The 27,547-nt window shown below is 34.3% G+C and overlaps 1 protein-coding gene across 1 annotated transcript; it reads right to left on the bottom strand.

The window, feature by feature from the left end:
- Positions 1-8,395: 8,395 nt before the first annotated feature.
- Positions 8,396-16,143, bottom strand: LOC112695141 (uncharacterized). The gene is made up of 15 exons (XM_025747359.3): positions 15,447-16,143; positions 14,541-14,702; positions 14,326-14,442; positions 14,159-14,243; positions 13,531-13,639; positions 13,357-13,424; positions 13,110-13,235; positions 11,942-13,011; positions 11,502-11,702; positions 11,329-11,389; positions 10,747-10,860; positions 10,343-10,456; positions 10,158-10,264; positions 9,208-9,271; positions 8,396-8,707 (listed from the first exon to the last, which is right to left on the bottom strand). Exons 1-13 carry the CDS (start codon positions 15,515-15,517, stop codon positions 10,163-10,165), a joined length of 2,400 nt encoding a protein of 799 aa, XP_025603144.1. The 5' UTR covers positions 15,518-16,143; the 3' UTR covers positions 8,396-8,707; positions 9,208-9,271; positions 10,158-10,162.
- Positions 16,144-27,547: the final 11,404 nt, after the last annotated feature.

Below are 27,547 nucleotides of genomic sequence, written 5' to 3'. Positions count from 1 at the left end.
TATTAATTTTTCGATTTTTTAAAAAATCGTATCTAGTGAGATTTAGTTTAATTTTTATATCCCTTAATTTTCTCTCATTTTAAAACTTTATAATTCTTGTTAGTTATTTTATCTTGGAAAGTTAAAAACACTTTTTTTAGAAAAAATATCCCAAACCAATTAAACACAAATCTATATCTTCTTATATGCACTTGCCTTTATAAAATTTTCTTTTTATTTTTGTTATTAAGTATTGTTAGGTACGCATCTAAAATAATAAATAATCAATAAATCAATAAAATATTTTTAAAATACATCTAAAAGTACAATTTTTTTATAAAATTAAGTAAACACATCACATCTAAAATAACAAATAATAAACCAAAAATTTTATAAACACGTCCAAAATTACTAAAAATCATAAAAAGATAGATACTATCAAGTATAAAGATAATAGTTACTATGTTTATTTAGCTATGATAGCTTCAAAGTCATTCTTACAAGAATAAAGATTTTTTCCCCGAATACAAACAAAAATGTATATTAAAAAGATATAATTTTTATTAAAGGAGGCGAAAAGATGAAAACTATGTTATACATCTAAATTTCGACAGAAAATTGGAATGCGACGAAGATGGGAGGAACACGAGACAAGAAAAGAGCGCGACATGACGGAAAAACACGGTTCGAAAGAGGAGTGCAACGAGGGAGGAGTGCAATGAGGGAAGAGCGCAGGGCGGTGAGGAGCGCAAGGATGGAAGGAGTTTAGCATAAGGGAGGAGCGCAGCAACGGAGGAGGAGTGTGAGGTACTTCAGATCTAGCTTTTACAAGCGGATAAAATGTTTAATGGAGTGAAATATGTATTTTGAGATATTTGAGGAGGGATGTTTTAGAATGTGTTAGGGTTTAAAAGATTTAAAATTAAACTGTTGAATTTTAGTTTTTTCTCAAACTATTTTTTGAATTTGTATTTTAAATTAAAAAATATTAAATCTATTTAAATGTGTTTGTTTTAACCTTTTAAATTAGTGTAATAAAAAGCTGTTTAAAGAATAAATTTAAAGGAAATCTAGTCGGCACCATTAACGATTGAGCTCTGGTGATAAAAAAAATACATAAAAATTATATTAGTGTAATTTTTTAAATTTAAAAGATTAAATTATAATCATTAAAAAAAGAGTTAAATTTTAAAGTAGTCATCAACTTGCATTCGACTCTCAAAGTAATTTTTGAAATTAATAATTACTTAAATTTGTCTCCGAAATTATACTCCAAAATTCACATTAGTCCCTAAAATAATTTGTCGTTTCCTTTCTTTCTTTACCACTCACATCATCATTCATCACAGCACCACCACACACCACCTTCACCTTTCCCCAATAGCCACCACTCTCGACATCATCATCATCACCATATCTAAGAAACCACACTTCACCCCACCATCAACTCTCTCATTTCTCCTCCTCTTTAGGGCTACACACGGATCGGATCGAATCGGATATGGCCTAAAATTCTATCCGATCTGCACTGCATTCATCGGATCGGATCGGATACGATATCCGCAATTTTTTAGGCCGGATCCGATCCGATCCGATCCGCATACTTGCGGATTGGATATCGGTATATCCGCATAATTAAAAAAAAATATTTTAAGATTTTGTTTGGCCTTTTTACAAAAAAAAAATATCTAGAAAATTTATTTTTTATTTGTTTAAGCCTATTTACTCCTAGAATATTATCAATAATAGTTCTTTTGAATAACAAAAACAAAATAATAACACAAAATTTAAGTTTAATTATTCTAAGTTGAAGTACAACATAAAAAATTAAAAACAAAATATCATAAAATTCATAAAATAACATACTAAAATTTATATCACATTAGGGTTTACTGTCTTAAACTATGCTATTTATATGTGATGCGCGGATATGCAGATTTGCGGATCGGATCCGCGGATATCACTGCCGAATCCGCAATCCGATCCGACCATAGTGCGGATCGGATCCAATCCGATCCGATGACTCTGCGGATCGGATAATATTCGCAAAATTCGGATCGGATGCGGATAATTACCGTGGATATGCGGATATTATCCGATCCATGTACAGCCCTACTCCTCTTCTTTCTCTAACATTTTTTTCTCTCTTTCTCTCTCTCTTTTTTGTCTCTGCAACTCTTCTAATCTATTGATCTACCTTTCTCTGTCACTACCGTCTCTCGTTTTCGCCATTATGCCTCACCTTTGTCTTAAATAGCAAACATCATCAACTTAAATAGCAACAATCACAAGAGAGAAAGAGAATCGGGTTAGAGAAGAGAAGAGGGAGGTATAAGAAAACAAAGAGGAGACAAGAGAAGAGCGTAGACGGTGAACAGATCGAGTGACGCTATAGACAAAATCGGGCAAAAAAGTTCCTTGGGATAGCATCATCTCTCTTCAGTAGAAATTGTGGAAGTCACAAAAAAATGTGGTAGAGCTTCAGGCGGAGATCGATGTAGTAGAGGGAAGGAGGGCAATGCAAAAAAAACATGACGAGACCTAGGATAACGGTGAAATTGTGAGGTTAGAATGGAGGAGGAGATAGCAGCGGCGGCCAGCGAAGCTTTAAACGTCATCGCAATGCCTCACCATCAACCAAGGAGCAGAGCCTAAGTTCATCTGAAGCGGGGGAGGTGTGATACCGGGTTGTAACTAAAGTTTCATCTGGTTGGGTGTGTTTTCGAGATGGAGGCCGGTGAGAAAGATGACGACAGAGAGGGTTGAGGAAAGCTTGTCTCTGCTGTTGTGAGTGAGAGAGTAGTGTTGAGTGTTGAGTGCGATAGAGTAGGGTTAGAGTTTTTTTTTTTTTAAATACAAAACGACGTCATGTTAGTCTTTTCCAATGATAAGAATGGACGAAAATTATTTTAGAAACTGCTATGAGTGGTATCATAACATGGTATCAGAGTTCTAAATTTTAAAAGGTCAAGAGTTCGACATGAGATGTTTATCCTTAGTATCCGGATGGTTATTCTGAATATTATGAGAGATGTTTATTTTGTAACTCATATAATTTATTGTACATATTATACAAATATTCTATTGACTCCTTAGTAGGATTCATTATTAAATTCAAAAATCATTTTAAATAAATTCGAATATAAATTCAGAGACTATTATAAAATTTATCTCTTAAAAAAGTTAAAAAGTAAACCAGCTCAGCTCACTCATTTCAAAAACCAAAATTTTATAGTGCATTCCTGTTAATAAAATTAATTAACAGATGGCAAATCTATGATGGACTCACCATTCGATAATAAATAATTAAATTGAATAGGGTTTCTTAAACATGATATACAATTTTGTTCATAATAATGATGAGGATTTGAAATTTTGAATAGTAGAATCTAGAATGGAAGGGGAATAATGAATGATGAGGACACCATGTGTGTGTCACTCTCTGACTCTCTGTCCTCTTCCATCATCTGATGACCACGACCCATTCCACTCTCTCCCTTTATTTTTTTATATATATATATTTTTACTTCTTTTTCTTTATTTTTCCCAACTACCCCGCTATCAAGGCGTTCATTATGCCCACACTAAAAATTGTTGCACATGTTTTTTTTCTATTTTTTACATATATTTATTTTATAATATAAAAGTAAATTTTCACTTTTATTTTTTATTATTTATTTTTAACACAAAAGATATAACAAATATGATGCATGTAATACTCCTCTGAATATTATTCTGATTATTTATAAATTATTATAATCAACAATGCAATTAGATCATCAATATTAGTTTTTTATGTTTTAAATTTTTACTTGACGCTGTTTTGTAAAAAGACAAAAATATTATAATTTTTAAAAAGTAAATTTTTGTGAACAAATTATAACTTAAATGATATCATCTCTCTACTTATCTAAAAAATTGCGAATTTAAATCTTATTCTTAACTTAAAAAAAAAAAGACATTTTTGCAAAAATAAAAACATAACAATTTAATTATTTTTTAATTAATAAAATTTACATATACTATAAATTATAAAATTAACAATGATTAAATTCTCTTTTTATTCGATAAATTATTTTATAATAAAAATTAACGTACAATTTTTTTATATAAAATTAATAATTAAAAATTATTAAATAATAATTTAATTAAACAATTTTTTTTATCAAAGATAGAAAAATTCGAACTACGATTTTTAGATGAATATGGAGATATTATGTCATTTAAATTATAACTCGTTAGTAATTTAATTAAGTATATTAAATCATATAACAATCAAAGACTTAATAATTTAAAATTTTAAGGTACGTTTGGTTTGCGTTATTATTTTTTATTTTTATTTTTAATATTTTTTATTTTTTGAATTTTATCAAAATAAAGTAAAAACAATAAAAAATAATAAAATAGTTTTTTTTTTTTATTTTATTTTTCGGTCACAAAATTTGAAAAACAAAAAATATTTAAAAAAATAAAAAATAAAAATACAAAGCAAAGGCACCCTAAAATATTAAAGAGAAGCGTCATATGAGAGAGTGCGGTGGAAATGGAATATACCCCGGATGTGCAGAAAGTACACGCGTTCTGTAGATTTTGTTAGATCAGAAAACGACTCGCACATGCCCCTTTCCACTCCCTGTGTTCTTTTTTGTCCTTATATCTGTTTACCTTTTTTTCTCACTTTTCCGGGTAAAAAACCTTAATAAGCCAAGTCAAAAATCATGTAACGTAAATACGCCAAAGTGAAAATCGTTTCAGCAATAAGCCCAATTATATTTTTATATAATTCGAACCATGCTGGTTCGAATTCCATTTCTACATAATTCGAACCAGCTTGGTTCGAATTATACACAAACACATGCATACATGTAATTCGAACCAGCTTGGTTCGAATTACACACAAATACACGCACACACTAATTCGAACCAGCTTGGTTCGAATTACACACAGTAATTCATGGTATAATTCGAATTATGCTGTTAAAAAATTAATAATTTATTTAAAAAAAATTATTAAAAAAATTAATAATTCAAAAATTAAAAAAATATATTTTTATTTCATACGTTAAAAAAAGCTAACAAAATATTTAATTACGAGACTTCTTTAAAATATTAATGAGCTATCAATTCGAATTCCATACAATACTTTTCTGTCCATTTTTAATAGTTCATGAATATTTTTGAATAAATTTTTTTTAAATTATAGTACAAAAAATATTTTATCCTATGCAAAACAATTTAAAAAAAATTGCTTAAAAAATGTTAGGAGTACTATCAAAATTTGTAATGTTATAATAACTTAGGTAAATACATGCATGTACTCAAATTTTAAATAAAATACTCTACATAGTCAATAATAATTTAAAAATGAAAGAAAATATTTTATTCCATACAAAATAATTAAAAAATATATTTTATTCTATACAAAATAATTTTAAAAAATGGCTTAAAAGATGTTATGAGTACTATAAAAGTTTATAATATTCTAGTGATTTAGGTAAATATATGATAAAAATATTTTTTCTTTAATTTCTAAATTATTAGTGACTATGTGGAGTATTTCTTTAATGTCTTAAGTCATTAGGACATTACAAATTTTTATAGTACTTCTAACATCTTTTAAGCCATTTTTTAAATTATTTTGCATAGAATAAAATATTTTTTTATGATATAATTTAAATAAATTTATTAAAAAATATTCATGATAATTTTTTAATAAAATTATTTAAATTATATGGTGAGATATTACATGATTCGAATTACGCATAGGAAAGTTCGAATTACTCTGATTCAAATGATACGGTGAGCAATTCGAATTCTATACAATACTCTTCTACCCATTCTTGATAGCTCATGAATATTTTTTAATAAATTTATTTAAATTATACCACAAAAAAATATTTTATTCTATGCAAAATAATTTAAAAAATGGCTTAAAAGATGTTAGAAGTACTATAAAAATTTGTAATGTCCTAATGACTTAGGACATTAAAGAAATACTCCACATAGTCACTAATAATTTAGAAATTAAAGAAAAAATATTTTTATCATATATTTATCTAAATCACTAGAATATTACAAACTTTTATAGTACTCATAACATCTTTTAAGCCATTTTTTAAAATTATTTTGTATAGAATAAAATATATTTTTTAATTATTTTGTATGGAATAAAATATTTTCTTTCATTTTTAAATTATTATTGACTATGTAGAGTATTTTATTTAAAATTTGAGTACATGCATGTATTTACCTAAGTTATTATAACATTATAAATTTTTATAGTACTCCTAACATTTTTTAAGCCATTTTTTTAAATTGTTTTGCATAGGATAAAATATTTTTTGTACTATAATTTAAAAAAATTTATTAAAAAATATTCATGAACTATTAAAAATAGAGAAAAAAGTATTGTATGGAATTCGAATTGATAGCTCATTAATATTTTAAAGAAGTCTCATAATTAAATATTTTGTTAGCTTTTTTTAACGTATGAAATAAAAATATATATTTTTTAATTTTTAAATTATTAATTTTTTTAATAAATTTTTTTAAATAAATTATTAATTTTTTAACAGCATAATTCGAATTATACCATGAATTACTGTGTGTAATTCGAACCAAGCTGGTTCGAATTAGTGTGTGCGTGTGTTTGTGTATAATTCGAACCAAGCTAGTTCGAATTATGTAGAAATGAAATTCAAACCAGCATGGTTCGAATTATATAAAAATATGATTTGGCTTATTGCTGAAACGATTTTCGATTTGGCGTATTTACGTTATATGATTCTTGACTTGGCTTATTAAGGTTTTTTACCCCACTTTTCCTTTGTGTTTTTTAAATGATTTGGGTAACAAGTTATGATGAAATCTTTTTTAATTGAATGTCATCCAATTTTTTACAATTATCTCAAAAAGATAACGAGACTTCTAAAAAAAATATCCAATTTGATATTTTTTAAAACTGATTAGTTCATGTACCAAAAAAATAACATTGACTTTTTTTGGTACAGAGACTAATCCGCCTCATAAATATAAAGCTCAAGAGTCGAGTTAGTATTTTTTTTTATCAAAAATCTCAGTTGTCTTTTGACATAATTGTTAGTACCTGTTTTAGATTTTTCTCTTTTTAGTTTTATATATCTTTTAATACAATAAATACTTTTAAAAAAACTGACATTTTTACTCTTCTAACATATTCAATCAACTCACCCAGACCCTACACCCACCGTCACAGAGATCTCATATACTTTGTTTGGATATTAAAAAAAATAAAAAAAATAAGAGAAAAAATAAAATTAGTTATGTATTATTTGGATGAAGAAAAAACTAATAAAAAATAAAAAATATTTATTTTGTTAGATAAAAAAAATAAAAAATTATAATAATATAAAATTATATTAATATTCTTATTATAAAATAAAATATAAATATTTTTATTTATTTATATTTTATAAATATTATAATTTTATATATTTAATTTAAATTAGTTATCTAATATATATAATGTTTAAATATGAATCTCTATTATAATAATATAATATATAAACTAAGTTTATATTAATAATTATTAATAAAAAATATAACATTTTCTTTTTTGTTTTTTTACTTGTGATATAAATAATTTTTTTTAATGGAACCCACAATTCAAACAAGGAAAAAATACCACTTTCTATTCATTTTTTTTCATTCTTTTTCTTTTCTCTCATTTTCTCTCCAACAAAACATAGTAACCATATTCATTTTTTTTTCATCTTTTTTCTTTCCACTTATTTTCTCTCCAACCAAACATAGTGGTAATGTTTCTTTCCACTCATTTTCTCTCCAAACATAGTGGTAATATTTCTTTCCACTCATTTTCTCTCCAACCAAACATAGTGGTAATGTAGGTAGGTTTTCTTTTAGGGGTTTAGGGTTGTTCATTCAGGGTAAGGTTAGAATTCATTTTATATGGTTTAAGATTTAGGTATTCAATTTTTAGGGTTGACCCATTATACCCAAGATGAAGAGAACAATTTTTTCCCCAATGAAGAGGAAAAGGGCAACTAGAACTAGGGCACCGTGTGCCGTACTTCATCCACCACTTCTATTATCTGATAATAATTCATAAAACGCTTGCCAAGCCATGTCCTTGTCAAATATTATTTTACCATCACGTATATATCTATCTGGAGAAATACTAATTTGTGCAAGAACAAACCTAGATTAATTAATCTAACATGCCAGTCACATGAATATTTATAATGTTACGTATTTCTTTGTGCAAGTGTATACCATGAACAAATAATTAGGATTTACTTCTCTCACCTATCACACAAAGTGGATATTAACTCACTTTAAGTTTCAAATATTTGCTAAGCTAATTTGAGAAATGGTAAAATACCCAAATGCATGGCACCATTATACTACAGCTTTAGGATTACCCAAAGGACAAAATAGTCCATTTTTTTGGGGGAGGGGTACCACTAAATTTGTTCCACAGATGTAAGAAATGAAAAAAGCCTCAGTTATGGGCTGGAAGGAGGAGGACCAAAGAGAAAAAGGGGAAAAGAGAAGAAATACAAACTAACAACGGATTAATATTAGTACATATTCATACATGGATAATACAAAAATATACATTTGTATTAGCAAGGAAGATTGGAAATTCCAGCGCCAGGTTGCATTTGCTCACTGCTCAGCATTCAACATAGTCTTAACAAGTGTGTAGTATTATCACCAGCAGAGACAGCTGAATGGAATAAGACATATTTCAAAACTTCGGCAAATCAAAGGAAGGACATTTCTATGGAAAGTATATCCCTCAAGAGGTTGAGCTTTAATCGGGTGAAATACTGCTTTCATATCTAAAGCTAAGTCCTACTTTTGTTTCCAACATTTGAAACGTCTTATTTTTGTCCCAAACATTTTATTTTATCCTATTTTTCACTTTTGGTCAAAATTAATTTTTTTTTTCTACCAGAAAATCACTACAACTACCACCAGTCACCACAATTATGATTGTTATAAGATGATAATGGAGAAAATGAGTATTTTTAGAGGGGGGTTAAAAAATATTTAACCAGAGGACTAAAATAAAAATAAAACAAGATGTTTGGGACAGATAGATATTTCAAACATTGGAACGAAACTAGGACTTAACCCAAACATTAGACATTAAATCAGTATTTTACCCTTTATATTAACATGAATGCAAATGAACGAATGAGGAAGTTAGGGTAGAAGGCTTACCATCTGAGTAGTACAGATGATGGAAGCCGGATGCTGAATTTAATCTCCGATGACATGTCTAAACCTACAATCATATAGTAACTTTGTAAGGATAAATAAAACAAATGTCAATTATTGTGATCCAAATGCGCATTAATATAAAGGAGTTGCTATGAAAAGAAAACCAAATATGTTTGTGAAATTTACTGATATAAATAAGGTCATCAGAATACGCTTAAAGACATGAGAAGACAATGCAAGAAGAAAGAAGTAAGGATCATTATTTCCAATTATGTTACTCAGTTGAGTGGTTGAGCCAAAAGCAAATAATATTAGGTAGCAGTGTCCAACTGATCCCTGTTTAACCTAATTCTGCCTAAAACATTCTAGCATGTTCTAACCAAATGAAGCACACATCAGACCATATCTTTCAAACTACATAGGAAAACCCACTTTTCAACCCCTGAAAAGGATGCAGTCATGCAACCCAATCGTGCAAAAACCAATTACTATATAGTTTTTAGGCTACCATATGTATTCAGTATTTGTAACCAAAACGGAAAAGTAAACCTAAAGTAATCAACAATCTTATATCACTCCAAGAAAGGGAAGGGATGACCAAATATTGACTTGTACTTATCGGAGAATATAATGAAAATAATTGGTTGTGGATTTCCTAATTAAAAACATTTTGGACTTCAAACATTTTAATTCATTTTCAAAACAGAAGTAAGACAGTGATGGCTGTTCGACCTGACCAACAAAAATGATGTTTTTTTAAGAATATTGTGTTAGAATCAGCAGTTATGGAAATCATGCATAACTGTAATAGTGTAATCTGACATTAATTTAGTTCCCATCAAACATTTATATCCATAAAACGCAAAAACTCAATCGAAAATGGCAAAGTGTACATGACTCTTGTAGGTGTCTAATTAGCACTACAATCCCTAAAGGAAGTAATATATAACCTTGCTCATTGACTGATTCCAATGATGGTCTCATCAGGAAAGTAACTCGGTCCCGTGCCATTCGCAGCATGAGCACCATCATACTGGAGGATCCTAAGCTTTCCTTCCTGAAACCACAAAAAATGTTATCGGGAAAAAAATGCAAATGAAAGCATACTACATTGATCTCCCCAGCAAATGCATACCTTTGTTCCATAAACTAATCCTCCCCCCGCAAAAGGATGAAAGCAAGCCACATTAACCTCATCTTCTGCACTAGGAAGCACCCTAACAAGTTCCATATCCGACACTCTATATACCTAATAGACAAAGCAAATTCAGAGAATGAATTTCATATTTAAAATGATTTTAACAAATAAGGGGAATATAGGATAACTAGCATCAATCTGTATCAGTCCATAAATTGAGCAGAGTTGAGACTTCAGAATGGTCCCAGAAAAGGTAAAATATAAATTTTATGTACCAAAACAATGGTCACTTCATAAGCAAAGCTATGGACTGCAACAACTGGTGAATTGGGTATTTCATAATTGGAAGCAACTCAGATGAGAAAAGCCTATAGACTGAGATGAGTGGAAACACATTTTACCTCTAATACTGTATATATAGGTAACGTCGTTTCTCCATCAATTACAATGCTTTTAAGAAGAGAACCATGACGTCGACCATAGGCAAGTAGTATGTGCTCAGACGTAGGTGAGAACTACACAAGGAAAAGCAATTGCATAAATTTTACTCCATGATATAAAGGCATTCCAAATTTTAGTTAATCAACTCAAGTGACAGAAGTAACTAATATTTAAAGAAATTCACATGTAAGAATACACTTAAACAAAACAATGAAGAAATACATTTTGTGCAAAAACACATCAGGAAGAAGTGGCCCATCTATTTGTGCACACAACACAGATATCAAACCAGACGTACAGGTGCATAGAGAATGTTAAAAACTTAACAATTATCATGAACACAAGGATTACAAAAGGCAGTAGAGATGAGAAATACTAATGTCATGGTGACAATTGAAAGCCATACAATCTACCCCTCCCCAGCTGTCAAAAAATGCAGTACCAATCTATACCATAATTCAATTAAATAGCTGACAAGACACCTGTCTACATTTATAGATTATGGAAAATACATTAGAAACATGATAAAGTAACCAACTAACCTGAATTGACGTCAGACAGTGTGCGGCTCTGATTGCTCGTGAAGCAAGCACCATTCCAAATCTATTTGACAAAAGCAGATGACAAAATTATGTTGAAATTTAATGGACTGACTTGAATGTGCAAGAAATATAGAGAAAGCTCGGAAGCAATAATTGAAGAAAGTGAATCATACGTTGCCTCCTCTAAGGAATATATCCGCAGCTCGTACATTACTTGGTGTGCTGATATTGGATGACGAGTTGGTGATGTTGCAATACCAGGCTCTTGCTGTACTGGCGTTTGCAATCCAGGTTCAGCTTCTATATGTGGGAGCATACATGCAACACAGGCAGCTAAGAATCTACCACACGGCGAAAAATGGGCACCCATTTCACTACAAACACAATCATGAATTGAAAATATAAGTACCATTTAACTAAGAAGTCCAGATATTTCTGGTGAAAAGATTAAATAATTTTTTTCGGGTACTTAAAATTGAAGTTCGATAACATTGCTGTGAAATATTAAGTTCCTAATGATTGAAAGAGGCCCCGTTAAAAAGAAAAACAAAAAAACAGAAAACACAGCAATTAACTTCGACATATATATTTACCACATGGAGGAAATACAAACCTGCAAAGGACAGCATGCGGTATAGTCAGACGGCATCTGTCAGCATTTAATGGAGCACAGGGATTTTTTATGTCATGCGACCATACTCTTAACTTCACGGTGCAAGGCAACTCCGCAGCCGTCACAGCAGTCATTGACGTGGCAAGTTCTGACTGGATTCGACTTATAATGGTTTGGATATCAGACGCATCATGTGGGGTACTAGCAGAGCTAGCAAGATTTCCAGATTCAGATACAGGTATACGGTATTGTGAAAAATGATTCCGTAAACCTGATCTAACAGAAGATCCAGGGATGGCAATGCCAGACGACATTCCTATATCTGCATTAGAAGTGGGATGGTTAGAGCTCAATGTGGAAGAACCAATATGTTGGCCTACACTGTCACGACTAACACCCATGTTAGGAAGCATTGAGGGACCACCAACTTGGCTTTGACCCATTAACCATCCTTGCAGAAAAGGTAGCTCCCATCCACTTGGGTCTCTTGCAGGAAAGAACTGAGGAAATTGACCAAACTCTGGAAGAACCTCACGATTGTTATTTTGTCTAGACAATCCATGTAACACCCCATTAAGAGAATGGGCATTTGTATAGTTTCCATGTTGGGATCCTTCAGCACGTTCAGTTTCATCAGTGTCCATACCATCCATTCTGAGGTTACTGATTCCAATACCCATTCCATTTGAGAAAGTAGCATGAGCTTGATATTCTGTACCAGTTTGAGAGCTAGTGGGCATCTCGGAGAATGTTTCCATGGGAGACACTGTAGTATTGTATTGCTCGGTTGCATGTGGGTCCGTTTGAAACTGCACTGTCGCAGAAGATTCAATTTGCATGCTACTGGAGCCAACATCGGGACTAATGTGCAGGACTTCTGGTCTTGACTCATCTACAGGATATGGTGGCATGAAGAGGAAAGGTAATGACACGTAGGGTAGTTCACTTGATAAACTAGCATTTTCCTTGGGATGAATATTTGTGACGAAAACAGCAGGCGGGGGATATTGTAAATAACCAAGTGATGTTGCCTCTGTCATTGATGAATCTGAGGAATCTAGATCATTGACCTAGCAAGCAACTCAAACATGTTAAAACAAGAAAAATCCTAAATTAATACACTGAATAGCATACGTATTTAAGCAACCAAATATGTCAGTTCATTCACCTCGGCAGTTAAGAGATATGGTGCAGCATGTGGGTGAAAATGCACGGCTCGTAGTGAGCGCCTTGTCTTCAACACAAACACGGGTGATGCTGCTTCACCTTTCTTATTATAGTGCCATATATACAGCTGACAAGGTATTCCAGAACAGAATGCAACAACTTCAGGGGGACAGCTTGCAAGGAAGCCGTGCAAAAACTCATTATAGATGGGAACAACATAGGAAATTAAAGAGGAAAAAGAATCATACCTTGTGTCCTGATGCAACGGCAATTATTTCCCCCTTGGCATGAAAAGCAATGGATGCAATGGGTCGATCTGTAACATACACCCAATTAATTCACATGAGAGACAATACAATAAATTAAGAGAAAAGAACAACCAAAAAGAAGGAAAAAAAAAAAAACATTCACAGTAAGCGTACAGAAATGATGAGATATTATGCACTCTGATGTGTTAGCGTCCCATAAACGAACTACTTGATCCAAGCTACCACTAGCAAGTATTTGTGGATGCAATGGATGGAACCTAACCTGCAGGAAGCACATAATTATAATTGGAGAATATACAGCAGTGCATCCTAAATGTAAACCTTATTGTAGAAGGAGAGGGCATAAATTGGTCACACAAAAAAATTCCACATCAAGCAAAATAAAAGCATCTATCATTGAATTGACAAAACCGTCAATTTGCGTCTGCACTAAGCAAGCATTGCATGTATACTAGTGCTCGCATATATAAATGCAATTCGACCTTGGATGGAAATTTGACTTCAAACTAACAACTACTAACCACTTGAACAAATTATTCAAATACAAGTTTAGGATACAATATTCAGTAAGCAATTAGAAAACCACACAATTTGAACAGCAGCCCATGGTTTTGATGGATAATAATGAAAACTTGGTGCTGAATTCCATAGAATTGTCACTTCCTAAATGCATGCATTATCAAAATTCATGCTAGAGGATTCATTTTATACAATAAGCACCAAAAGAAATTAAAGACAGAGATCCAATAAATGACTATGAAAAGCCAGATTACAAGCTTACCACCCAAGGCGTCCTTCTATGACCAATTAGCACCTTTAAGCAACTCCCAGTTTCACAATCAATTATCTTTACTGTGTGGTCACCGCTGTACATGACAAACAAACAAATTCAATCACAACAGAGTCTTAAATTAAATTTGGTAAACAGATGAACTAGTTATAACTTACTGTGTTGATGCAAGCACTTTTCCATCTGAACTAAATGCTGCTGCAATAGTAGACCTTGGGGGAGGCAACAAAGGGCAATACTTGGCTGACAAATGCCGCAATGACTCGGCTTCAACCCTGATTAACATTGTTAGATATGTTGGTCCACAAAATTGACCTTTCATGAAGAGTGCAAAAGAAATTCATTAGCTTTTAGATTGAAGAACTACAAGTACCATGATAGGAGACCACGCCTAGCATCTCTTGCTACTTCATTTTTAGGACGGGAACTAGAACCAGATTTTGATTTAGATGCTTCTCCCCAGTTCCATTTTGCCACGTGTTTTGTTCTAGGCGAGATCTCTCTCCGCACTAGCAAACTAAATACGTTGCTACCACTGATGAATTTGGACACATCAAATGACAGAAATGTTTTAGAGATAAGTATTAGACTTCATATCCAATATGAAGTGGTTGGGTTGATATTCAGCATCAGCAATTCATACCAATGCAAAGCACAGTGTTTGTGGGCATGATATTTCAATAGAAGTAAGAAAATTTTGACAAAATATTGTATTCTTTAATCTTCTCCAGATAATGCATAAACACCCTAGGAAACAACCATACGGCAATTATTTGTGATTAACTGAAGTCATTCAATCTGCTTCCAATCACCCAATTGTCTATAGCCAATATCCATACTACAATCACACATTACTATTATCGACCTCAGCACCCAGTTAATTTCACACTTCAAGATCCAGCTAGAAAACTAAATAGCAGCCAGAAACAACTAAAAACACGCGCATCAGGCAGAATTTCAGCTGAATCAAATCATAACTACAACATTACATTGTTCCAAAACTCCCAATACCTAGAATTATCCAAAAACGTCACAGGCACAAAACAAAGACAAAGAGCGGCAATCAATAATGACAAAAAATGCAAATTTTCTCAAATTTTCATCCAAATCAAGGAACCCAAGAATTCAGAATCCCGAATTCCGTTCCGTCTCATGGGTTAATTGAAATATCAAAGCCCAATTTGACTAAAAGCAAACAAAAAAAATCTAAGCAAAAGCAAACCGATGCGAAAAGGAGGACGGCGATAATCACCACAGAAAAAAAATTGTAAATCCTTGCCTGCTATTAGATTTATGAGACGATGAGGATGGAATCGATGCGTGATCACGAACCCTGGGAAGCCCCGTCATTCTTTCTTCTTCTGTGAGGAACCAAAATTCATAGAAATTCTCGAGATTGACGACGACAACAAGAAGAACGCGGAAATAAAAAACAAGAAAATAAAAAGATCCAATCTGAAATAACGAGAGATCTTAATGCAAGCAAAGAGGATATTTATGATTATGATGTTTCCGGTGGGTTTATTTTTTTCCCCAAATCGAACAAAAACAACCCTCACAGGCACCGCCTCTCTAGTTTCTCTCTCATCTCTCAATTTTCTCTCTCCTCTCGCTATGTCGCGTCGTGGGGCTTTTAATTCAGAGCCTCCGTGTTTGATTTTCAAAGGGGGCACACACACAGAAGAAAGACCCTAAGGAGACGACGGTAAAAACGAATTCGTGTGCTTTTCGGGGTCAAATTCGAATTTCCAAGAGTTTTGTGGAGGGGCTTGTGGAGATGAGAAATTGCGAGGGTGTGTCTGCAAGGGTAGGCGTTGTTTTATGCTTTTGTTGTTGTGATATGGATAAGAATGAATGCTTTGAAGAAGGGACAAGATCCCTAGATGTGGACCGTTGGATTTTGAGGGAGCATAAGGATTTGGGAAAACCTAGATGAAAACATGAGAATAAACCGTTCGTTTATTACCTAGGTCCATCGATCAGCCTCGTATTAATTTCTTTCCTTATTTGTCTATCACCTATTGTTTGAAAATCCCTTGAAATTAGAAATTGAATTCAATCCCAATATTTAAAATAATTTAGATCAAATTTAATTTTATTATTTTATGTCAAAATCAATTTCAACTCAAATAAGTTATGACAGATATTTCGTTGAGTTGTTGTGTCGACGTATTGGACACATTTCAAACACACAAATTTTCTGTGTTCAAATGTGTTCTGTTCAAAAAAAACAAAAAAAATTGTTGGACACGGCCCGAACACACATGACATAGTCTAAAAGATAAACTTTAGTGATTTTTAGGTTTTACAAAAGTGAAATGGTAAAACCTAAGTCCTTAAATTTTCTCCTTCCACCGTCCCACCCTCTTTGACTCCACACCCACTCACCTTCTCCTTGTCACTACTGGTCTGCCACCACCTCCGATCGTTGCTGTCACCTCCGGTCATCGTCGTTGTATGAGTATTAGTTGTCAATCTCCACAACTCTAGTCGTCGCCACCACTTCCATCGTGCTCGTCATCGTTGCTCCCTATTCACCGGTGCTCGCTGGCTGTTCATCGCCTCTCCGGTCGTCTGCCTACTCCATTCCAAGTAAGAGAGATGTTTTTCCATAGTTTAATTTTTGGTTCTATATATGTTTTTCTATGGTTTAATTCTTGGTTGTGTATACTCTTCTTTAATCACTTTATATGAATATCTAAGATCAAATAAACAAGTCTGCAACCATTTTCATCTTCTTGTTGTGAAAAAAATTGGAACACTTATTCTTTTACCCATTTCCTAAAAAGAAACAAGTTGAAGCCTAAACGTGCAGAAAATTTAGTATTTATCCACACTAATCTTCGTCTTCTTTCAAGAAAAACTCCACAATACAATAAAGAAAAAACTATGATGTAGGATATTGCTGGAGATGCTTTTTCACCAATTGATGAAGAAAATGGTGTTCTTGAAGTTGCTCACCTCCCATGAGTGCAATCCTTAGCAAGTGTCTAGGTAGTCCACAATTAAAACATAAACCTCTTCCTCTCGCCTGGTGAAATTGGTCATAGGTAGTCCTTTTGAAGTTTCCTTGACCCTGAAGATGTTGAGGGGCACATCCACCCTTCTTGAAGTTCTGGCCTCTTGGTAGAAGACACTTCCCACGACCTCTGTTACTAGTACCACCATGAGTATCTCTCGCCAAAGCCATCTTCTTGGCACAGTTCTCCACAACTCTTGCCTTATTCACCAATTCGAAAAATCTCCTAATCTCTAATCGAGCCCAGTACTCATGATGTCCTCCTTAAGCTCTCCTTGATATTTGATGCATTTCCAACTCTCACAGGACTCAGGGGGCACCCTCACATACCCTGAAGAACTGATGTGGTTTCTTACACCACAAATTACCGGCAAGTGCACTGGATCGTACCAAGTAATAAACTCACGGTGAGTAGTGTCGATCCCACGAGAATTAAGCAAGCAATAGTCAATCAATTATTCTAGTTAGACACTCATAATTTAAGGTTTTGAAAACTCTAACATAAACAACAATGTAACAAAAGTAAACATTGAGTATTGAAAGATAATATAATTAAATGAGTTAAGGTTTTAGAGATGTTAAGACTTCCGGATTAATATTTTTTACTTCCCACCTTGATCATGCAAAGATACATCCATGGCAAATAATTGGTAATCAAACCCTAATCTTTTGGTGATTTAATTTCTCTTTAACATAATTAATCGCTAATCTCTTAGTCAATTACTTAAGAAAATAGTTAAAGCACGTTCACTGATTTATCTGCCACACAATTCATAAGAATCTCCCCTAGTTGATTCGATGTCACATATCAAGTTATTTTCAAAACTTAAGAGATGTGAGAATTGGTTTTCAAACTGAATTCAATTAATCAACTTTTACAAGAAGTTAAAAGAACTCAAGTCAGAAAATAATTATTTCCCAACACATTAAAACCCTTTTGGATGAAGAGCGAAAACTTTTTCTAAAGAAAATATCAATACATTAATCAAAGGTAGAAAAGCTAAAACATTAATATATAGGAATCAATAGAACTCATAACCTTAACCAAGGAGAATTAGTTGCTCATGTCTTCAGAAAAATCCTAAAATTATGAAAGATAAAAAGTATCGAAGAAGAGAAGAAGAGATGATCCCTCAAAACGTCTCCCTTCTCCTTTTAAATACTAACCCTAAAAGGAATTCAAATTCAAATTAAAACAGAATCAAATTTAAAATAAAATCAAATCTACTAATTAATATTTTCCTCCAGCCAAGCTTTCCATATTTTTCTTCTTATAAATCCTCAATTAATGTTGTGATTGGTGGGCCTTTGTTGAGCTTTTGATTAATAACTACACAAGTGATGAGAAATTGGAGGGTTTGGTGGCTAAGTTAAAGTCCCTAAGAGTGGCTAACAATCTCATGTGGCACGTGAAGGATTCACATCATACGTAGAAGCCCAAATCTTGATTCAATTCTCTCTGGATAGCTCACGCTGGATGTGGAAAGTCTCACGTGGTATGTGACTTTGTTTTCCCTCAATTCTGGCCTCTATTCGCTCCTAGGCGTTGCGCGTAGAAAAACTCATGTCCCACGCAAACCAGGTGTTGTACACATGACACCTCAAAATCCTCTTGTTGTGCATACGCATGCTAGATGCGTACGCATGATGGCCAACATCCCACTTAAAAGTCTTCACGTCCCATGTCTATTCTTCTACATACCACGTTAAAATAGGAGTCATGCGTATGCATGGGTCATGCATACGCATGAATGAGCATATTCTGCCAATTGTGTGTACGCATGGGTCATATATATGCACGGCTTCCATTTTATCATTGAATGCCAAAGCTTCCACATCCTATGTTGAAGTGCCTAATGCCCCTGGGAGACCTAATTGGTTTGGTGTGGCACACTGCTCTCTTCCACGTTGCACGTAAAGCTTGGTTTCCAACACTTTGTGTCCAAGGAGTTTTCTGTTTAACTCAAAGAGCTTTCTATTTGCTCCAGTACCATGTACTTATTGCATTTGATGACTCTTATCCTCTGTTTCTCTTTGTTCCTTATAAATTTTCTTCCAAATTCTCCAATAATCAATGAATTCAACTAACTCAAAGTAATGCTCAATTAACCACGAAATCATAATTTAAATAAAAATCATGAAGGAAAAACAATAAAGATGCTCATGCATCACAACATCAAACTTAATACTTTGTTTGTCCTCAAGAAAAAAAAGAAGAAAAGAAAAGACTTGTTTTAGATGGAAGGGGGTTGAATCATTCTTGAAGCTTATGTCCCTCATAGGAGTGGGGTTTAGCAAACCATGTGAGTGTCACTGATTCTCTTCCTTCTTGATGAATCTTGAATTCTTAGGAATGAAGTATCTTAAGAGTTAAGGCTCGGGTGATATTATGAGACCCCTCTTTCAAGTTTTTTATTTATCCTTGAATCTTTTATAACAGAGAGCTTTTTTCGGGTTGATAACTCTAAATGCTCCGATTTCAAGGAAACTCTTGATAGTGGGCATTCGATCGGTAATCCCGGGTTAGTTGGCCCAAGTTATCGGGTGATAAGGCACCCCTCGGATCTAATTACCCGAGCCACTCCTTGATATGTTCGCACCACAAGCATATAGTTAAAGGTTTTAAGTCCCAGCCATCGATGTCTAGAGCCTCTTTGGACTTCTAAATGCTTTATCTCAAGGAAACTCTTGATGGTGGATTTTTGACCGATAATCCCGAACCAATTGGTTCAAGTTACCAGGTGGTAAAGCACCCTCGAATCTAATCGCTTGAGCTTTATCCTTCGACAATCACACCACAGACACTTAACTGGGCTCTTTAACCATTGATGCTCAGAGTTTTGCAACCTTTGATCTTTATCTTGATTTTTCTTTGCTGTTTCTTTTCTCTTTTTTTTCTTTTTCTTTTTCAATTCAAGTTCAAGGACTCTTTTCCAGTGGTCAGAAATCTCATAATACTTCTCTAAACCTCATGCTCATAAGGAATCATCCTTCCTTTTCATACAAGATTATGAACCCTTTTAGCTCAATCCATGATCATCACACTTAATGTACCATCACTTATCATCAGAGGACTTTTATTTGTTAAATTCAACTTCTCTTCATCTAAACAACTCCTTTTCATGTGATTGGAGTGCTTAAAAGAACTTCATAAGTAGTAAGTTCAGCAAGTATGACAAGATAAGAAAGAATGAAAATATAAAAATAGGATAGGAAGCACAAAAAGGAATTGAAAGTTGGAAGCTTAAAGGAAACGATACCACCTTAATCATCATTGTTGCCTTTATCTTCTCTAAGGCTATGTAGAGCATAGCCTCCAACACCAAACTTAGAATGATTATTTGTCCTCAAGCAACAAAGAAAAAATAGTAGTGATGGAATAGGGATAAACATGATGATCAAGTGAAGGCAATCAAGTAATGCAGAGGATTATTCAAATAAAATATCCCAAATTAAAACAAAATGAAATGAAAGATAAAACAATGTAAAATAACTAGGTTGTTAATGTGTTTGCATGGGGGTTGGACTTTGCATAGGTGAGGTGTGGTAACACCAAACTTAGTGTGACATAATCAATGTGAAACTAGGCCAAGTACCCAGTAAAATGCAAACATCCTATTGGTGTAGCACACCAAACTTAATCTAAACACATACACAACCTTAAACAAAGAAAAAAGAAGAATGAAAAGAAATACCAAACGTTGGGTTGCCTCCCAACAACCGCTTCTTTAACATCACTAGCTTGACAGTTGTTTGGTGTTAAGGTGGAGGTTGATCATAATGCTTCAACTCTTCCCTCTCACTTTAAATCTCCTACCTGTGTCTTCATCTATTAGCACAATATGCTCAAGAGATAAGATTTTATTCACTGTATATGGCAACAATGGGTGGTGAGATAACACCATTTTCATCCCTGGTGAGATGTTTTCAGTAGGAATTTTCTTGTTCCTCCACCTTTTATGCACTTTCTCCCCTAATAGAAAGTTTTCAGTAGGGATTTTCTTGAGAAGTTTTCTTGTGGTCGTGCGTACGCGCAACACATTCGTATACACGATATTCCTTTCTGCTTCAGTGATGCGTACGCATGGATGATCCATATGCATGGTCCTTTTTTGTTTCTTCATGCCCTCTATCACCAATTCTTCACCAGAATACTACCTGAAATCAGTCAAAAGCCATAAAACTCAAAGTATCATCCAATGGGAGATAATCGACTCAAATCCTCTAACAAATCAACAGAAAAGCCATCTAAATCACATGGAAAAGATACAAATGAAGCTCACACATTACAACACCAAACTTAAAATGTTGCTTGTTCTCAAGCAACTTGAACAATAAGAACTAAAAATGGGTTTGGTTAAAAGTCAAAGTTCCATTGAAGCTCATGCTTGTCCAAAGAGTGGGGTTTGACAATATTGTGATCATGAATACATCCTTACTTTACATCGTTCCTTGAAGCTTAGGAATGTCAACATCTCAAAGGAACTAGAACCCGGATGATGTTATGGAACCTCACTCCCATTAAGTCTAGATTGATCCTTGAATTTCTTTCTTTGAACTTTTAGAGAGAATTTTATATTGACAACTCCAAATGCTTTGTCTCAAGGCAACTCTTGATAGCGAGCTTTCGATTGGTAATCCCGAACCAATTGGTCCAAGTTACCGGGTGATAAAGCACCCGACGGATCTATGACTCAAGCCTCTCCTTGACACGGTCGCACCACAAGCATATAGCCAAGACTTTTAACCCAAACATCAATGTTCAGAGCTTCTTTGGACTGCTAAATGTCTTGTCTCAAGGTGGCTTGTGTAGCGGGTTTTCAATCGACAATTCCGGACCAGTTAGTCCAAGTTGTCGGGTGATGAAGGACCCCTCGAATCTAATCACCCAAACCGTCCTTGGACAATAAACACCACAAGCACATAATTGGATCTCAACCATTGATGCTCAGAATTTTGTAACTTAGTTTATCTTTTTCTTTTCTTTTTATTATGATTTTTTTCTTTTTCTTGCTCTTTTTTCTCTCTTTTCCTTCTTTTTATTTTTCATTCTTTTAGTTCAAGGATCAACCACTTTTTCATTTATAGGGGTTTCGTAACAATTCTCTAAGTTCTTATTCCTCAAGATTCAACATTTCTCTTGTTCAAGAAACTTCACATATTATTTTCTTAATGCAATCAGTACCACAAATATATAATACACCACATGTAATATAACAAGATAATAGTAGAATAAACTCAACTTTCTAACATTGAAAACCACTTCTTTTTTTCTTTTTAATTACTACTTGAGGATAATACATAAGACACCATTTGAATCAAAACAAACAAGAGACTAAAGGAAAAAAGAAACTAAGAGTCGTGCATTAACAATAAAACTAGAAAACGGGAAACAGGAATATAACATAAGCAAATGGAAACGGAAATAAGATGAAAGAAACTCAACCACCTCATTCATATCGGTGGCCATCTCACTCCTCAAGATGTTCTCTATATGCTCCTTGCAGATGCTCTATGTCTTGCCTCACATGATGAAGCTTGTGGCACTGACTTTCTTGCTCAACCACAATCTGATGGAGGAGGATGCCGTGGCTATCCTGAGTGACCCTCATCTACTCCAATGAGGAAGTCAACTATTGGAAATACTCTTGAGGTGGGAAATAGTGCTCTTGATGCACTAGAGGTGATGGAGGTGCTTGTTGAGCCTCTTCTTCGACTTGTCCTATCGGGACCCTTGCATATTCCCGTGCATGCTCCATGGTCTTCCTTGAGATAGGCCGCTCAATGAAGATAGGAAAATCATTATCAATGCAGACCCCAACGGTCTCATAAAGCCAGTAGATGAGGTGAGAAAAGGGCAACTTGCCATGTGTGGAGGCATTGTAGGCTATGTGATAAATCTATTGTGGAATAATGTCCTCCACTACCATCTCTTGTCCTATCATGATATAGTGGATCATGATGGCTTTGACAACAATGCACTCCGAGCAGTTGCTTATTGGAATGATGGAGCGTTGGATGAACTCTAACCATCCTCTGGCAACTGGCTTGAGGACATTCCTCCTTAGTCGATTCAGGTAACCATCCACTCCCATTCTCCATTGTGCACCAAGGAGGCAAATATCAACGAGCACTTGATCATACCTCCTATCCTTATCCATCCTCTTATCATGGTCTTGATGCAACGGTGTCGGAGTTGGCAATTGAAGGGTTCCCCTTATGCTCATTGGGCCAAAATCAAGGACTTTTCCTCTCACATAGATGTGGTAATTCTTTTTGTTCACCCCATGAGTAAGATCTTTGTATGTAATCCATGCATTGCCATAAAATTCTTGGACCTTCAGCTGCCCCACCTATATGTATGGATTACATAGCATTCCCTAACTTCTTCTTTCTATTTCTCGCCGAATCTTTGGATATTCATCCGACTTGAGGTTGAACTTCACCTCCGCGATCACTGTCTTCTTGCTTGTAATCTCAAAGAAGTGCTCCTCATGTAACTTAGAGGAGAACCTTTTTGAGTCAGTTTTCGATTTGAGATTTCTTTTCCTTTCTTTTCCTTGAGGATGACTCTCCTCCCTTTAATGCCGTTGAACTTAGATATAGAAAATGCGTGGTGCAACAACACCAAAATTAAAGGTTGCTCATCCCCGAACAAAAGAAAATAGAGCAAAAAGGGGAGGTAGTCACGGCTGGGTAGAAGAATGAGACAAGTGAGTGGCATGTAGAGAAGAAATGGTAAAAAAGTAGTAGAATGAGTGGGGGCTTTGTGGGAATAGAGGAGGAAGAAAATAAAGGGGGAGAGAGGGGGTTGGCGAGGTGCATTGGGAATGGGGGAATCTTGGGAGGTAGGAGTGATGAGATTGTGGGAGAGATTGTTGGGAAGGGGAGGGATGTGATGGGAGAGGGAAGGGGGCATGGGGAAGTGGCATAACTTGATGGGAGAGGGAGGGAATATTGGGAACGAAGAAGGGGGAGAGAATTAAGGTGAGTTGGTGGTTTTCAAAATTCAAATTGAGGGAGGGTGTTACAGTGTGCTCGACGCTAAATGCCGGGTTGCGGGCGTTTAGCGTCGCCCCTCCCGAGTCCATTCCACTCCTTGCAAGCCTCTGGCACGAAACACCGGCCCTTTGGCATTTAATGCCCAAAATTAATTTTTTTATAGCACCCCTGGCACAAAACACCCAAAGTTAGTGCTACGCATTAGGGGGCCAAGGGCGAAATTCACAAAAATTCAGAACTGGCACTAAACGCCCTAAAGTTGGCACTAAACGCTAGGGGTCCAAAGCCACTTCCTCTTTGTGTATGCCTTGTGGCACTAAACATCAGGTCTCGACGTTTAGCGCCCACCCATTAGGTTTGATTTCCTCCTTTATTGAGTTTCCAGCTCCGTTCCAAACGCACCTGTTCTTGTTTTATTCAGTATACATGGCTCAAATACAGTAAAAAAAAAAAGGAAAACTATAAGGACTAGAATAAAATAAAATAAAATGTGAAGAATAAACTATAACTAAAAAGGATACTAAAGATGTTGGGTTGCCTTCCAACAAGTGTTTCTTTAACGTCACTAGCTTGACGGTTTACTCCTGCTGTTAAGGGGGATGTTGATTATATTGCTTCAACTCCTCACCTCTTACTGTGAATTTTCTCCCAATGCCCTCATGAATCAACTTAATATGCTTAAGAGAGAGAATCATATTCACTATGTATGGCAATGTTGGATGGTGAGTTAACACCACCTTCAATCCTGGTGAGAAATCCTCAGTGGAGATTTTCTTGTTCCTCCAACCTCGAGGTACCTTCTTCTAGGGTGCCTCCTTCTAAATTGATGATGCACACCCGACACCAAACTTAGATTTGATGTCAGGGAGAATTTTATTGGTTTCTACCATAGGAGCTTTGGAATGTAATTCAACTTTGGTATCATTAGGTGATTCTATGAGCAAACGGGCCTAAACCTGTCAGGCTGGCCCGCGTAACCCACCAAAATGGCAGGCTGGGTTGAAAAATTGGGACCGCTAAATAACAAAAGCCTGCCTAACCCGCACCGCTTAAACTGCGGGCTTTGGTGGGGCGGCGGTGAGCTTTTCCGCCGGGCTTAGTTTCTTTTGGCAAGGTGGTATTTTTGCAGTTTTTTAGCCAAAATCCAACTTCCCCCAACCTAACTTACAAGAGAATGAAGATAAAAATTGAGTGTTTTGGATTATGTTTATTTTGCTTTGGAGACAATATTTATAATTATATTTTGAATAAAATTTGGTCTCCAACCATGCTATTCATTGGTATATTAAAGATGTAAATTTGTATTTGACCATTCATAATCTTAAGGGGTCTAACTGTAAAGTATATTGTGATTTAAATAATCATCGCTACACTGCTATAACAAAAAATATAGATCAAACATATTAGGAATTTAGTTCGTATTTTATAAGTCAAAATAATCTTTTATACCTTTTAATATTTCATATATTGGAAAATATACATAGAAAGGTTATCAAAAGGGATGTTACAAGGACATAGAATAACACATCATCATATCTCTTTACTATGTCTACAAAAAATATCTATTTCTTAAACTAACAAATTTTCTAAACACTTTCAGTTGTATACACAATTAAATTCCAAAAGCGAGGCTTGCCACATGTACATATTTTGGTGTTTTTAAATAGAGATGACAAATATCTAACCTTAGGAGACATTGATCGTATTATATGTGCAAAAATACCAAATAAAGAGGACAATCCAACATACTACGAAGATGTAGAAAACACGATACACGGACCATGTAGAACCATTAATTGAGACTCACCATGCATGGAAAATGAAAAATGCATAAGACATTTTTTCAAGAGATTTGTTAATAGTATAACCGTTGATGAGGATGGATATTCTGTTTATAGACGGAGAAAGAATGGAAAGATAATAATTAAATCTAGGATTGAACTTGATAATAGATATGTTGTCCTACACAATAGAAATTATTATTAAGGTATGGTGCTCACATTAATGTGGAGTGGTGCAACCAATCAAGAGCAATCAATTATCTATTCAAGTATGTAAACAAAGGGAATGATCGAGTGACTGGTTCATTATACAGCAATGCTAACTGATGAACGGATTTTTGACGGTTTAGAATTTCACTAATGAAATCTCGTTGTAAAGTATAGTCTCTAAACCAACAATAATCCTTTCATACAAAAATTTGTTTGTCACAAGTACAAACCCCTAAAATCTATAAACCGAAGTATTTAAACCTCGGGTCGTCTCTCAAAGGACTTGCAGGGTAGTGTTCTTGTTATTGGTTATGGCCTTGTTTATTTTGAGATTTTGGATGAGAAATATGAATAGTAAATGGTAAGAAAACTTTATTAACAAAATGGTCTTGGCAAGGTTTGGTTGTCAAGGGTCTTCATCATTATCACTAGCCACAAGTATGGTAGTTGCAAGGATTAGTCCCACTTAGTCATCCTTAAATCAATTAACAAAGGAAAGTCAAGTGAGTTACATCAATCCTAGTCCATAAATCCTAGATTTCCACTAATTGGATTAATGAAGGCTAGAGTTAATGGCTATCAACTATCAATCAATTGGACACTAGTGACTCAAGAAATCCTAAGTTACCTTCTCAAGCCAAGAACATAGAATTCTACTCTAACATCCTCTCAAGCATTTCATCAAACACTTGGAGGATAATGAAAGAAATCATTTTTATTTGTAAGAATAAAAGGAATCAACAATCAACAATTACAAGGAATTAACAAAACAACAATCAACAACATCACAATCACATGAATTATCCCAAATTGCATTATTAAAAGAAAACAAAAGAACAAAAATATCTCAATTACAAAACCTAGAAACAAAATAAGAGAAATTACAACAAGAGGATAGGGATAGAAAGAAGAACCAAAGTGTAGCAATCATCAATTGAAGGTAGAAGTAGAAGGAGACTTGAATGAAATCTAGAACTATGAGATCCTAATCTAACCCTAATTCCTAATCCTAATTCCAGAGAGAAGAGAGAGCTTATCTCTCTAACTCTAACTACTTCTAAAACTAAACTATGACTAATGATGACAAGTATGTTGATTCCTCTTCAATCCTTGGCTTAAATAGCATCAGAAATGAGTTGTATTGGGCCCACAAGGCTTCTAAAATCGCTGGCCACGTGTTGCATTAAGTGGGTCATGTGCCACCATCGGTGCATCCGCGTACCGTGCGTGTGAGCGCCCATATGCGCGATGCAACTATGGCAAATCTTATATCGTTTCGAAGCTCCGGATGTTAGCTTTCCAACCCAACTGGAACCGCATCATTTGGACCTCTGTAGCTCAAGTTATGGTCAATTAAGTGCGAAGAGG

This window comes from Arachis hypogaea, chromosome 6, assembly GCF_003086295.3.
Source record: "Arachis hypogaea cultivar Tifrunner chromosome 6, arahy.Tifrunner.gnm2.J5K5, whole genome shotgun sequence".
Lineage (NCBI taxonomy): Eukaryota > Viridiplantae > Streptophyta > Magnoliopsida > Fabales > Fabaceae > Arachis > Arachis hypogaea.
This window is presented reverse-complemented; position numbering and strand designations above follow the sequence as displayed.

Coding starts and splice junctions, on each gene's coding strand:
- LOC112695141 (XM_025747359.3), bottom strand. CDS start 15,517: ATGACGGGGCTTCCCAGGGTTCGTGATCACGCATCGATTCCATCCTCA. Junction 14,443..14,540: donor AGGCGTGGTCTCCTATCATG/GTACTTGTAGTT, acceptor AATGTTAATCAG/GGTTGAAGCCGAGTCATTGC. Junction 10,457..10,746: donor CTATATATACAGTATTAGAG/GTAAAATGTGTT, acceptor TTTGTCTATTAG/GTATATAGAGTGTCGGATAT.